Source organism: Rhinolophus hipposideros (assembly GCF_964194185.1).
Source record: "Rhinolophus hipposideros genome assembly, chromosome: 5".
Lineage (NCBI taxonomy): Eukaryota > Metazoa > Chordata > Mammalia > Chiroptera > Rhinolophidae > Rhinolophus > Rhinolophus hipposideros.
Genome location: NC_138051.1, coordinates 99934041 through 99946940, shown reverse-complemented (window position 1 = coordinate 99946940; position 12900 = coordinate 99934041). Strand labels below are relative to the sequence as shown.

The following is a 12900-nucleotide window of genomic DNA, read 5'->3' as shown; positions in this document are numbered from 1 at the left end:
CATCACTGCAAACAAGCCGGTGACCAGCCGCATCACCCAGTGTCCTCCTGCCCCCCCATCCCTCCCTTGTATTCTGTCAGCCCCGCCCCCACGGGCAACACTGTTGATTAGTTTGCATCTTCTAAAATGTTGTGTAAATGACTGGCATCTTTCCCTCAGCATAATTATTTTGTGTACAGAACATATATCAAGATAGACCATATTCTGGGCCATAAAATAAGTCTTAATAAATTTGATAGAATTCAGATCATGCAAAGAATGTTCTCTGACCACAATGGAATTGAGTATTAGAAATCAGTAACAAAAAGGTATCTGGAAAACCTCCAAATATTTGGAAATGAACACATTTGTAAATTACCTATGGGTCAAAGAAGAAATCAGAAGGAAAATTAGAAAGTTATTTATTTACTTTAACAAATATGTATATAACAGTTACTGTGTGCCAGACCGTGTCCTGGGCCATTCCCAATTTAAGCCTCTTAGCAACCCTATGAAGAAGATATTTTCATGCCCATTTTACAGATGCTGAACCAGAGGCACAGAGAGGATAAGTGACTTGCCCGGGTTACACAGGGCAGTGGCAGAGCAGGGACTTGAATCCAGGGCACCTGGATCCAGAGTCTGTGCCTTGTGTCCCAACTTAGTGGAGGGACACTGAAAGTTTTCAAATGGAGGAGGAAAATGGTCAGCTTCCTCTGACAGCAAGATTACTTTGGGAAGAGTTCAACAAATAATTAGGAGCTAAATCTGCAGGACTTGGAGATGCATTAGAAATGCAGAGTTGAGGGAGCAGGAGGAGACTGGGTAGAGAAGGAAGTGACGTGGGGCTAGAAAAGCAGCGTTTGGAGGCCTGGGTGAAGTGGGTGAGGGCCTGTGGCTCATGCTGACAGGAAGGGACCCACGTCTGAGAACCTTTTTATGTCAGGGAACCTTTTTATGGTAGGAAAGCAAGGTGGGGTCCCTAAGGAAATGAACTGAACAGTGACTGGGACGTTAATTAGAAGAGAGGGAATGGTGTTCCGGGGGAAGGAACAGCATGTGCACAACTTGTGGGAGCACCGTGGGAACTGAGGACAAATGGGTAGGTGGGGTGCCCTGCAGGGCGTGCAGGCCTGGTTAGGACTGTCTGTCCCTTAGGAGTGATGGCGTGTCAGTGAGGGCTTGGGGAAGTTGTGGAAGAGACTGACATGGTCAGACCTGTGTTCTCAAAGCCCCCCTGGCTATATAGGGTGGAGACAGACCTGAGTAGGTAGTGGAGGCAGTCAGGTGGCTGCAGAGGTCTCCCAGGTGAGCTGATAGGGAAAGGACTGGGGACATGGGTGGGGGACAAGAATGGAGAGAAATGGATGGACTCAGGAGAAATTTCGGAGACGGAAATGGCAGGGCCCACGCAGGATCTGTTGGGATGCTTGGGGTTCTAGACGGTGGAGGGACCTGGAAGGCAGCCAGGTGATTCAGCGTCGGGGTCTGGAGCTGGTACAGGCCTGGCCTGGTCTTTTCCGTGGATTACCGTACACACACGTACTGTTCCAGGAGCTCCCGGTGACAGGCAAGGGAGAGGGGACAAGCCTAGAGAAGACAGGAGCTGCCAGTGGACCAAGGGTGGATCTCAGGCAGAGGTCTCCAAGAGGGAGACGGTGGTTAGTGTGGCATGTTACCCAAAGGTCAAGGACAGGACGGAAAACGTCCTAGGATTTAGTTAGTTAACAGATGCAGGCAGAGGAGAGCTGGAGGACAGAAAGACCAGACGACAAAGTTGGAGTTTGCTGGGAAATGTGTTCCCGGGGTGGCCTGAGGCAAGTTCTCCGGCGGGGAGGGGAGGGGAGGTGACGATGCTCACCGCTGGGGTTTTGAATGGCCTGTCCACAGTATACAAGAAATCGTCAACTTCCTGGGCCACAGCAGAGGAGGGGCAGGAAGGAAGAAGCGGGCCAGGCCATCATGTCAGGAGGGCAGCTAGTGGGCTACAGTGGGCTACAGCCCGACACCACCACGCGTGGAGACCTCGCACTGCTGACAGCGACCGCAGGGAACTTGCAGCATGAATTGTCCTCCCTCTTCCCTCCTACTCCCCACCTCCCTCTGCCCGCACCCCAGCCCAGGCCGCAGGGAAAGCCAGGCTGAGAGCTTCCGTCCAGACCCTGCTGGGGTCAGAAATACATTCTGCAACGTGCCCAGTAAATGCCTGACCACCCCTGTACGTGGGTGGTAGTGTCCGTCCTATTTTTCCTGTTTCATCGCGAGTCAGGACGCCCGCGTTGATTTCACACACTGCCTATGGGTCTCAAGGCCCAGTTTGAAAACCCTAGTTCTGGAAAAGCGGGGTTTCTCTGGAGACAAGGCGGGGGAGTGAGTGTTCGGTCAGGTTTGTTTACATCCTAAGGAGCTTCCAGATTGTTCCCGAAGGCTCGGTGGGGGGGGAGGGGGAGGGGCAGTGGGAGGCGCTAGAGACAAAGGAGCCGAGAGTGGGGGGTGGATAACTGGGTGGTGTTGGCAGGGAGGAGGGATGCTCGCGCTTCCTCACCCGTAAAGCTCCCAGGTTTTTGGGTTGGCGAGGTCTACGGACACCCCCCGACCCCCGCAAGAGGCTTACACCTCTCACGTGGCATTTTCAAAACACTTTGGGAATTCCCATTTAGAAAGTGGGTTTTGGCGCAATTTAATCTCTCCAGCCATGAATTAGATACTTTAGATGGATCCCTGGAATTATGTAAGATAAGTAAAAAAGATGGGCTTCACAAAATCGTGATGGATGTAGCTGGGGGGGTACGCATTTGTTCACCAAACGCCGGAATTCTGGACTAAGGGGCCGTCAGTGTGAAGGATGTGGTTTTAGGAAAACCAAAGGCAGGAGCGAATCCCCAAGGGAGCGCTCCTGGGTTTGGAGAATTGGGGACGAGGCTCGTGCCTGCTTCGTCATCTGCCCCTGCGCACGACGGGGCTTGGGGACAGGACCAGCCCCGAACCCGCGCAGTGGTGCGTTTTGGGGCCCTCGGAGCTGCGGCGGACGCTCAGAACCGCCCGCTTCCTGTGCTCCATCCAGCGGCCCGAGTCCCACGACACCCAGGGTGCGGGGCTCCTCGTCCAACAGGCCCCCACACCCGTCTCCCGGGGCGCCCTTCTCCTGAAGGCAGAAACCCGGGGTCCGCCTGCGCCCCTGTGCACGTGTCCCGCTCAGCCCTCGCGCGCGATCGTGAACTGGCCCCACAGTCACGAGGCCCCGGCTGGCACCTGTCGCCCCAATTCCAGGGACGCAAACCCACAACCGCTGCCGGGAGGACAGACGCGGTCCCGCAGCGCCAGCGCCCGCCCAGGGCTCCCGGTGGTCGCCGCGGTCCCTCCAGCCCCTGCCCTTCGCCCTGCCTTGAACCCCTGCACAGGCGGCCTTGCAGCTCGCCCGGGCGCTAGTCGCTGGCACCGGGGACCCGGTCCCCAGGCCCGGCGGGACAGCGCGCGGAGCGCCAGCGCGTAACTGAGGGTCGGTCCTAATTCCCGCGGCTGACGCACCGGGAGGGCACTAAGAAGTACCAGTGCTCGCCGGCAGACTTGATAAAAACGCCAGCGCGGCCCGGCTCCCGACTCCCCGGCCACAGGCCGCCGGGGTAGCCTTCCACGCCGAGCGGGGACGCGGGCGCGGGGAGCGGGGGACGCAGGCGCGCAGGCGCGGGGAGCGGCGGCCGCGGAGGCAGGACGGAGGGGGAGGGGGCCCAGAAGGCGCGAGACCTGCCGAGAATTCCGGGCGCGCGCAGGCGCACTGACGCAGGCTCAGGGGCGCGCGCGGCGGCTGTTGGGGGAAGGGCGCGCGTACCAGTGGGGGCGCGGGCGGCGGCCAGAGCGCAGGCGCAAGCGCGCGGCCGCGGCGGCAGTTGGGGAGGGTTCTTCCGGAAGGTTCGGGAGGCTTCTGGAAAAGGCGCCGCGCGCAGGGCGGGCCCGCCGCTATATAAGGGCGGCGCGGGGGCGGCGCGCCAGTTGCTCCTGCGTCCGGTCGCTGCGCGGCTCCTGCAGACCTGTAGCCAAGGTGAGGGGGCGGCTGTGGGGCCGCCGGGGCGTTCGGAGGGCCGGAGGGGTGCGGAGGGCGGGCGGCGGGCGGTGGGGGCCGGGGGCCGGCGGCCGGGGAAGCGTCGGCCCGCGCGGGCTGGCGCGTCGGTCCCCCCGGAGGCCGCGGGCCTATGTGGCCTCGCACACTCCCCCTTCGGGAAGGCGGGGAGGCCCGGGGTCTCGCCCGCACTGGAGACGCGGCGTGGGCGCCCGCCGGCGGGACCCCCCCCCGCAGAAGGCCGCCCCCGCAGGGCCGGCGCCGCGCCGGGCGGAGGGGCGTCCGCTTGTGCAGCCGCCGGCCCGAGCCCGTTCCCCACGGCCCGCGGGCGCCTGGCTCGCGGCTCCTTCCGCGGGCGCGACTCGGAATGAGGTCCCCGCTCTGCCGGCCGGCTCCCGTGCGCGCGTCGCTCGGTGTCGCGTGTCTCCTAAACGCCGTGAAGGTGCCGGGAGGACGCGGCGGGGCCCCGCGGTGCTGCTGTGCGCGGCCTGCGGGGCCTGACGCGCGGCGCCTTTGCAGATGCCCGAGGAGACCCAGCCCCAGGACCAGCCGATGGAGGAGGAGGAGATCGAGACGTTTGCCTTCCAGGCGGAAATCGCCCAGTTGATGTCACTGATCATCAACACTTTCTACTCGAATAAAGAGATCTTCCTGAGGGAGCTCATTTCAAATTCATCAGACGTAAGTCTCCTGGTAACGCAAAAGTGGGCTTTGGCGTCAGTGTAACTTCGCCACCTCGGGGCTCCGCTTAACAGTTCGTCTTTTTTGATAGGCTCTGGACAAAATCAGATACGAAAGCTTGACAGATCCCAGTAAACTAGACTCCGGGAAAGAGCTGCACATAAACCTCATTCCAAACAAACAGGAGCGAACCCTCACTATCGTGGATACGGGAATAGGAATGACCAAGGCTGATCTGATCAATAACCTTGGTACTATTGCCAAATCTGGTACCAAAGCGTTCATGGAAGCTTTGCAGGCTGGTGCAGATATCTCCATGATCGGCCAGTTCGGTGTTGGCTTTTACTCGGCGTATTTGGTCGCGGAGAAAGTGACGGTGATCACCAAACATAACGATGATGAGCAGTATGCCTGGGAGTCTTCTGCAGGAGGTTCATTCACAGTCAGGACTGACACAGGTAGGCACACGATAGAATAATTCCCTGGGTGAATCCGTCGTGTAGAGTTAGGGAGCTGTAAGCCCTGGGGATGCTGTGAAATTGGTGTTTGGGAGCGAGCTCGTGACAGTAACGGCGTGCCATTGTGGTGGTTTATCTCGGGCAAGGCAGTTCACTGTGCTGGGACTGTTTCCATTTGTAGTAACAGTAAACCCTGTCTTAGAGACTCGATCAAAAAATGTTGGGTATGGTGTTCAGAGCTGAGTAGATTGTAATTTTTTTTACCTAGCTTTGGCTGTTGAGGTTGAAATTAAATTTGTTTTCCTACTTCCCTTTTAGGGGAACCTATGGGTCGTGGAACAAAGGTTGTCTTGCACCTGAAAGAAGACCAGACTGAATACTTGGAGGAGAGAAGAATAAAGGAGATTGTGAAGAAACACTCTCAGTTTATTGGCTACCCCATTACTCTTTTTGTGAGTTTCTATGTGTCCTGTGTGTAGATAAACGGTAATTGAACCATGGTCTTGAAAGGAAAGACCCAAACTTGTAGTAATGAATGGAGTGACTAGTCTGAAGTTTTTCTTATTCTTAAGGTACCCAGGGCTATAAATCCATCAAATACTGACAAGTGTCCTGGCAATATTAATATCTCTCAGCTAATTTAGATTTAGGAGTAAAGTGTGCACCCTCGGTTTTGCTGCTTATTTACAATGCAGAGTGATGTGATTCGTGTGTTTTGCAGGTGGAGAAGGAACGTGATAAAGAAGTCAGCGACGATGAGGCTGAAGAAAAGGAAGACAAAGAGGAAGAGAAAGAAAAGGAAGAAAAGGAGTCTGATGACAAACCTGAGATAGAAGACGTTGGTTCTGATGAAGAAGAAGAAGAAAAGAAGGATGGTGACAAGAAGAAGAAGAAGAAGATTAAGGAGAAGTACATCGATCAAGAAGAATTGAATAAGACAAAGCCTATTTGGACCAGGAATCCTGACGACATTAGTAACGAAGAGTATGGGGAATTCTACAAGAGCCTGACTAATGATTGGGAGGATCATTTGGCGGTGAAGGTGAGTGAGTGCCGAGTGCTTCCGAGCAAGCGAGGTGCCCTGTCCAGGTCGGGAGGCTTCAGGGAGGTTGCTGGCGGCCACTTCATCCCAGCCCCTCGCCCATTCCCTCCCACAGTGCTGGAAGTTGTGTCACTGCAAGTGTTGATCTTAAATTGATGGACTTGGTGTGCATTTTATTACAGCATTTTTCAGTTGAAGGACAATTGGAATTCCGAGCCCTTCTTTTTGTCCCAAGACGTGCTCCCTTTGACCTCTTTGAAAACAGAAAGAAGAAGAACAACATTAAGTTGTATGTTCGCAGAGTTTTCATCATGGATAATTGCGAGGAGCTAATCCCTGAATACCTGAGTAAGTGTAGTCAGATTTAAAGAATGGTACAGTTACCGGTTAGAGAAATTCATGCTATGGGCTCCACGAATTCTTAAGTATTGGTGGAGGGGGGGATCGTTCACCATCAGTGTTTTGGGTTTATGTGTTTGTTGTTAATTTTGTTTTTGCAATGACAGTGCACTTGTTAATTTTTCAGATTTCATCAGAGGTGTTGTGGATTCTGAGGACCTCCCTCTCAATATTTCCCGAGAGATGTTGCAACAAAGCAAAATTCTGAAAGTTATTAGAAAGAATTTGGTCAAAAAATGCTTAGAACTCTTCACTGAACTGGCAGAAGATAAAGAGAACTACAAAAAGTTTTATGAGCAGTTTTCTAAAAATATTAAGGTTGGTCTAACCACATTTGACCATTAGCAATAATCGAACAGGCTTCTCAAATTTTCAGTGATTTTTTTTTTTTTTTTTCTTTTCCTTTTTGTGGGTAAGTCTTTCTAAAGCTAATGTTATCTTCTAGCTTGGAATACATGAAGACTCTCAAAATCGGAAGAAGCTTTCCGAGTTGTTAAGATACTACACATCTGCTTCTGGTGATGAGATGGTTTCTCTCAAGGATTATTGCACAAGAATGAAGGAGAACCAGAAACACATCTATTACATCACAGGTAAGGGACAAGACGTGTTAAATTCACGTCCCTTCTTGTAACCTCACGGAAAACAGCTGGGGGTGTTTTCTACCCATGTGGCTGTAGGTGCACACGAGGTGTTAGTCCGGGCAAGATAGTGAAGGGGAACCAGCCTGTGTCTGGTGGTGGTTAGATCTGACAGGTGGGATAAGCCAGAAGGAAATGAAGCCTCTTCCTGTTAAAGGTCTAGCAGTAACTTTTCCATCACAGGTGAGACTAAGGACCAAGTGGCAAACTCGGCCTTCGTGGAGCGGCTGCGCAAGCACGGCCTAGAAGTGATCTACATGATCGAGCCTATTGATGAGTACTGTGTCCAGCAGCTAAAGGAGTTCGAGGGCAAGACTTTGGTGTCAGTCACCAAAGAGGGCTTGGAACTTCCAGAAGATGAAGAAGAGAAAAAGAAACAGGAAGAGAAAAAAACAAAGTTTGAAAACCTCTGCAAAATCATGAAGGACATCCTTGAGAAAAAAGTAGAAAAGGTGTGTGAATGTGTTTCTTTCTACCTCTGATTTTTAATTACTGACACCTAGAAGCCGTGTTGTTTCTTCAAGTCAAGTCACACACATGGCCCTTTTCTCAAAAGTTCTCTGAACTTACAAATAGAAAACTAGCCTTTTCGTTCAGTGATGGATGTAGCTCTCATGACGCTTACAGGGCCTGAGAGGAGGAGAAGGTACAGAAAGCAAACTTTGCGTGCCTAAAGGTGCCGCTACACAGTTGCTGACGCCTCAGTACTTGCTTCCTTAGGTTTCATTGCACAATAAAGCTGATACAGGTCCTGAGAAGTTAGAACAACAGTCTTTCTAGGCCTTGTCAGTCATCACTTAATGCTTTGATTACAGGTGGTTGTGTCAAACCGATTGGTGACATCCCCTTGCTGCATTGTCACAAGCACATACGGCTGGACAGCAAACATGGAAAGAATCATGAAGGCTCAAGCCCTAAGAGACAACTCAACAATGGGTTACATGGCGGCCAAGAAGCACCTGGAGATAAACCCTGACCATTCCATCATTGAGACCTTAAGGCAGAAGGCGGAAGCTGACAAGAACGACAAGTCTGTGAAGGACTTGGTCATCCTGCTCTACGAGACGGCGCTCCTGTCTTCCGGCTTCAGTCTGGAGGACCCCCAGACCCACGCCAACCGCATCTACAGGATGATCAAGCTCGGCCTAGGTGAGCCTGTGCTGTCAGGAAAAGAAACGTCTGCGTGGGGCTGTGGAAAGGGAGGGGTAGCTGCCAGCTACGTGGAGAAAATTGGCTTATCTTACTTGGCTCTGGAGACACTTAAGTCACGTGTGGAAGGGGTAAATAAATATACCTTCTGCTCATAAGGACTGAAAGTGAAAGATTCATGTACCTGTGATTGCCCAGCCTTGAAAGGGGGGAGGAGCCAACGGTGTTAGGCCAACTCGTTGGTTTTAAGAATCTAATACTTGGGTTTTGTTTCTAAAAAGGTATTGATGAAGATGACCCCACTGCTGACGACAGCGGTGCTACTGTCACTGAAGAGATGCCGCCTCTCGAAGGGGATGACGACACATCACGCATGGAAGAAGTAGACTGAGCTCTGCCTGAAGGGTGGCTCGTACACGTGTTAAATATTTTACCTTCATTCCCTTCCATATATTTTCAAGGATTTTTTTATTTTTGTGTTAGTTTGAAAACGTATGGCATGACAATACGTACTTAAAGGAAAGATAAGATTTCTTTCGATAAGATTTCTTTCAACTTTTAAGTGTCTGCTACTGTGATACCTTAGGCATTAAAGCTGAGCTAGTTTTTCCTTTCTCGTTTCATGTTGGGTTTTTTGAACAGGTGGAGACATAGCGTTTTGTTGTAAAATGTCTGACCTAAATGTTACGTTAACTTTGTGACCTAGGTAGCTATAAAGCGGATTCCTTAGTGTACCAAATTTTTTGTCACTGAAGTTCTGAGCTGCAGCCCTGTTGAAAAGAATATCGCGTAAAACAACTTGAATCTCCTAGGACCGCTATAACCCTTCCACCCCTGTAATTGTTAACTGCATGTATCCACCCCTAGAAATTAGTATATTAAGCTGAACCAACTTGATGGGAGTAACTATCCATAGGGTGTGTGTTCCAAAGAAAAGTGTTCTTTAGAGGAGCGGAATTGTAAGCTTGCCTCTCGAGGCACTTGAAAAGGAACCAGAGCAAGTTTTGTGAATGGAAACATTGTGCACAGGTCACATTTTGCTTTAAAAGGTGACAAATACAGATGTATGAAAAAACATTTTATGTGAAAGTGTTTTACTTGGGAGTTGGGGGCTACAGATGGTTGGGAGGTCCCAGACCTAAAAGTATTAGGCATATACATCTTGTCCAGGAGGAAATTCGTGGGCAAATGTGGTTCACATTGACTGCCTTGTCTTCACGTGACCTTCCCAGGTGGCAGGTGTGGGTGGTGAGCATATTCTAGACGAGGAGAAGGGGGCTATGAGACAGCTTGCACTGCCTGCTTCTGTTACGTTTTCTGACAAACAACCAACCAATCCTCCCTTAGGATTTCCAGGCCCAGACTGCCTTGGACGGCGTTAGTAAAACCTTCCACTCGAAAGATAACCCCTTCATAGCTTGGCCTGACGAAGCCTCATCTCAAGAGTCTAGCAGATGTACTTACTGCTGTCTCCCCTGACGCCTTGTTCTTGACGAGGCACAGTCGAGATGGTGCGAAGGGGATTGCTGATGGGTGTGAGCTGCAGGCCTGGTGGGAGAGGGAGGGTGAGCACTGGTCTTGGGACTGGGATGGCTAAAGTCAGTCCTAAAGTTCTTTAAGTTTACTAGGGTGACAATTGTTAGTCAAGTTACGTAGGTTTCAGGTGTACAGTTCTGTAGTACATCACCTATTTATTACTGCATTCGTCCAGAGTCACTGCTTCCATTATCATATTTGCTCAAGTTCATTTTTAAAAAAATGGTAACACACAGGATTTGGGTTCTAAGACCACCTCCAAAAGGTGACAGTGATAAGGAGCGGAGTGGCAGGGAGAGGACACAGGACCCTACTGGGAAAGGTCACTGCCCTAGTGCTCAGCAGACAGTCTGGTGCGTGCTGATAAGATTTACTCCTTAAAATCCTCAGGCTGAGTTCTCATCCCTTTAGACAAACCAGGGGGTTACTTACCTCGTGTCTGTGTTGGGGCCCAGTTTAACTCCAAAGCCCATTGCCTTTCTGCTGTTAAGCTTACTGGGAGATGTTACCAGCTGGGGTGACAGGTTTATGTGGTAGGACTAGGAATTGAAGGGCACGTGACATTGCCATGTTCCCCATGTCTCATTTTGGTTCCCTGTGACTGTTCTAATCTAAAGCAGCAGGTACCTAGAGTCAGCAGACCTCTATACGAAACAGTCTTCCAACAACTTGTCCTCCCTGAGTTACTGGGAGAACGTTTATGGCAAGTAGAGTACTCACTGTCTGGAACTGTCGCCAGTAACCCCTGTGCTGGGGACTGGACCTCCCAGTCCAGTGGGTGAGAATTCGAGCTAGATGACACACACCATGCTGGCTCTGTCCTCCCACCACAGACAGACAACGTCCAGGAGTCCCTCACCGGCTCCAAAACCCAACATGGCTTCTCGCCCTGCCTCCATGATTAGTCACATCCTTAGTCCAGTCCTGCCTGCCGAGGAGGGCAATGAGTGCTAAAAAAAATAGGACAGGTTCAGGCTGGGAAAGAAGCTTCATTCACAGATTCCATGGTTGTCTGTAGACCACCAATATGGAATCAACAAAAATGGTGTGAATTCAGCAAAGTCCTAGGATAGGGGAAATACATGAAAATCAATTGAATTTATGTTAGCAATAAACAGTCGTTAATGAAATCTTCAAAAATTCATTCACAGCATACTAAATAGAAATAAATTTTACAAAAGGTTTTGCGAGACCTCAGCAGAACTAAACATTGCTGAGGAAAGTTAGAAATCTAGGTGACTGGAGAGGTGGTTAGTGTTGGAAGACTCGAGATGGGGATTTTCAAAAGCATGCTAAGTACAGGAAGCCAGACAAAGCTACGTACTACGCGATTTCATTTTCATAAAATTCCAGAAAGGACAAAACAAGCGGAGAAGTGGGTTCCCTGTGTCCAGGCATCCTAGTGGGGTTGATGGCCAAGAGGGAACTTGGGAGAGTTCCCAAAGCCTGAGGTGATGATTGCCTGGGGGTATGTATTTAGTAAAATCCATCAAGCTGAAAATGTACTGAAAATGGGTGAATTTAATGGTATGCCATATCTAAAGAACAAATCGAAAAAGCAGCAAAGGTACAGAATGCAGTCAGCTGGCGTTCAAAAGTGACCTTGAGCAGGTCCCTAGACATCTGTGCCTCATTACCTCATTTGTAAATAAGAGATAATACCTTGAGGACTCTTCTACCATTTTCTAGGTAAGTGGGCTTAGGTGCCTGGCGTTTAAGTCCTCATAAGTGACAGCTGTTACCTCCAAAGACATCTACTCAGGGGGTGGGGCCTACCTCCCTGTCCTGCAAGGTCACCTGACTTAGGCTCACTGTTCCCACAGTGTGACTGACTGCCTGCAAGCCCCAGTCTAAGCCTCACCCCCTCCAGGAAGTTTTCCTAGACTACTTCCGCCCTCACTGTCTCAGTCCTCTGAACTTTCAGTAATTCCTTCCAGGCATATATTCATCGTGTTTACTGAACACGCACTAGGAACCAGCCCAGCACAGTTTGGCGGGCCACAGACCAAAACGGCAAAGCAGAACTAAACCATGACAGCTATACTGAGGGCCTTGGAGGCCCAGCTGAGGCAGAAGGACAGAGCGAGGAGGGGCAGGGTTTGGGGAAGCTCCTGGAAGGGGGTGACTGCTGATACGAATGAAGCTGACCTTATTTCAACAAAGGGGAATGGGGGAAGCCTTCCCAGGACGAGGGACAGGGCATCACCAGGCTTGAGATCCGGGAGGTTCCTGTTTTGGGAAGGAACACATGGAATCTCAGTGATGAAAGAGAAAGCTGGAGGGTCAAAATCACTAACTGTGTCTTGAACATTAGCTATGGCCTTGGGCCTGGGCTGGGGACTGCTCAGCAACTTACGTAGTGGGAAGGCCCGTGGCCTGTGCAGAAGGCCTGTGGGGCCTGTGCCCACCCCTGAAAAATGCCAGGAATACTGAAGTGATTTGGTAAGTCAGCTCCACCATCATGATCTGTGAAATTGTCTCGTCACCATGATGAAATTGTCTCGTCATGATCTGTGAAATTACTCCATTCTAGCCCACCCCATCTTGTCTTACAGGAAAACACAGGGCAACCTGGGCTGAGGGAGACCAATAGGAGGGAGCAGGCACCCCGACTTCCACTCAGTGGTCTCCTCTGCAGCCCCTGGGTTGGGTCTGAGTGCTGGGAAGAACGTCTGAGGCTCAGCTCGCCTCCAAAGGTGGGGTTTAGGAAGAGCTGAAAGGAGCAGTCCTGAGTTTCTAAAACGGACATGTTTGCTTTGCTCACTTATGTATCCCAAATACTCCTAACAGTGTCTGGCACATGGTGGATACTCAAATATTTGTGAATAAGCCATTTCAGTTTACAAATACTTTAGCTTAATGTACAGTCTCTAACTTCTTTCATTTTTCTTCACTTTTATTTTGGAGATTTCTGGAACTCCGTTGGCCTCCCACCAAGCCTCCTGAGGTATGTAGGGG

The 12900-nt window shown here is 51.0% G+C and overlaps 1 protein-coding gene across 2 annotated transcripts; it reads left to right on the top strand.

The window, feature by feature from the left end:
* The first annotated feature begins 2978 nt into the window (after nucleotides 1-2978).
* HSP90AA1 (heat shock protein 90 alpha family class A member 1) lies at nucleotides 2979-9483 on the top strand. 2 transcript variants are annotated; one of them, XM_081047347.1, is made up of 11 exons: nucleotides 2979-3478; nucleotides 4556-4717; nucleotides 4809-5175; nucleotides 5494-5627; nucleotides 5897-6217; nucleotides 6400-6565; nucleotides 6744-6934; nucleotides 7062-7209; nucleotides 7441-7709; nucleotides 8073-8406; nucleotides 8688-9483. In XM_081047347.1, exons 2-11 carry the CDS (start codon nucleotides 4556-4558, stop codon nucleotides 8795-8797), a joined length of 2202 nt encoding a protein of 733 aa, XP_080903473.1. In that variant the 5' UTR covers nucleotides 2979-3478; the 3' UTR covers nucleotides 8798-9483. The 2 variants fall into 2 exon arrangements, with proteins under 2 accessions (XP_080903473.1, XP_080903474.1); XM_081047348.1 differs by lacking the exon at nucleotides 2979-3478 and adding an exon at nucleotides 3837-4018.
* The last annotated feature ends 3417 nt before the right edge of the window (nucleotides 9484-12900 follow it).

Excerpts from the sequence above, each read along its gene's own strand:
- HSP90AA1 (XM_081047347.1), top strand. The coding sequence starts at position 4,556 with ATGCCCGAGGAGACCCAGCCCCAGGACCAGCCGATGGAGGAGGAGGAG. Across the intron at positions 5,628-5,896 it reads GCTACCCCATTACTCTTTTT|GTGGAGAAGGAACGTGATAA; the intron begins GTGAGTTTCTAT and ends TGTGTTTTGCAG. Across the intron at positions 6,218-6,399 it reads AGGATCATTTGGCGGTGAAG|CATTTTTCAGTTGAAGGACA; the intron begins GTGAGTGAGTGC and ends ATTTTATTACAG.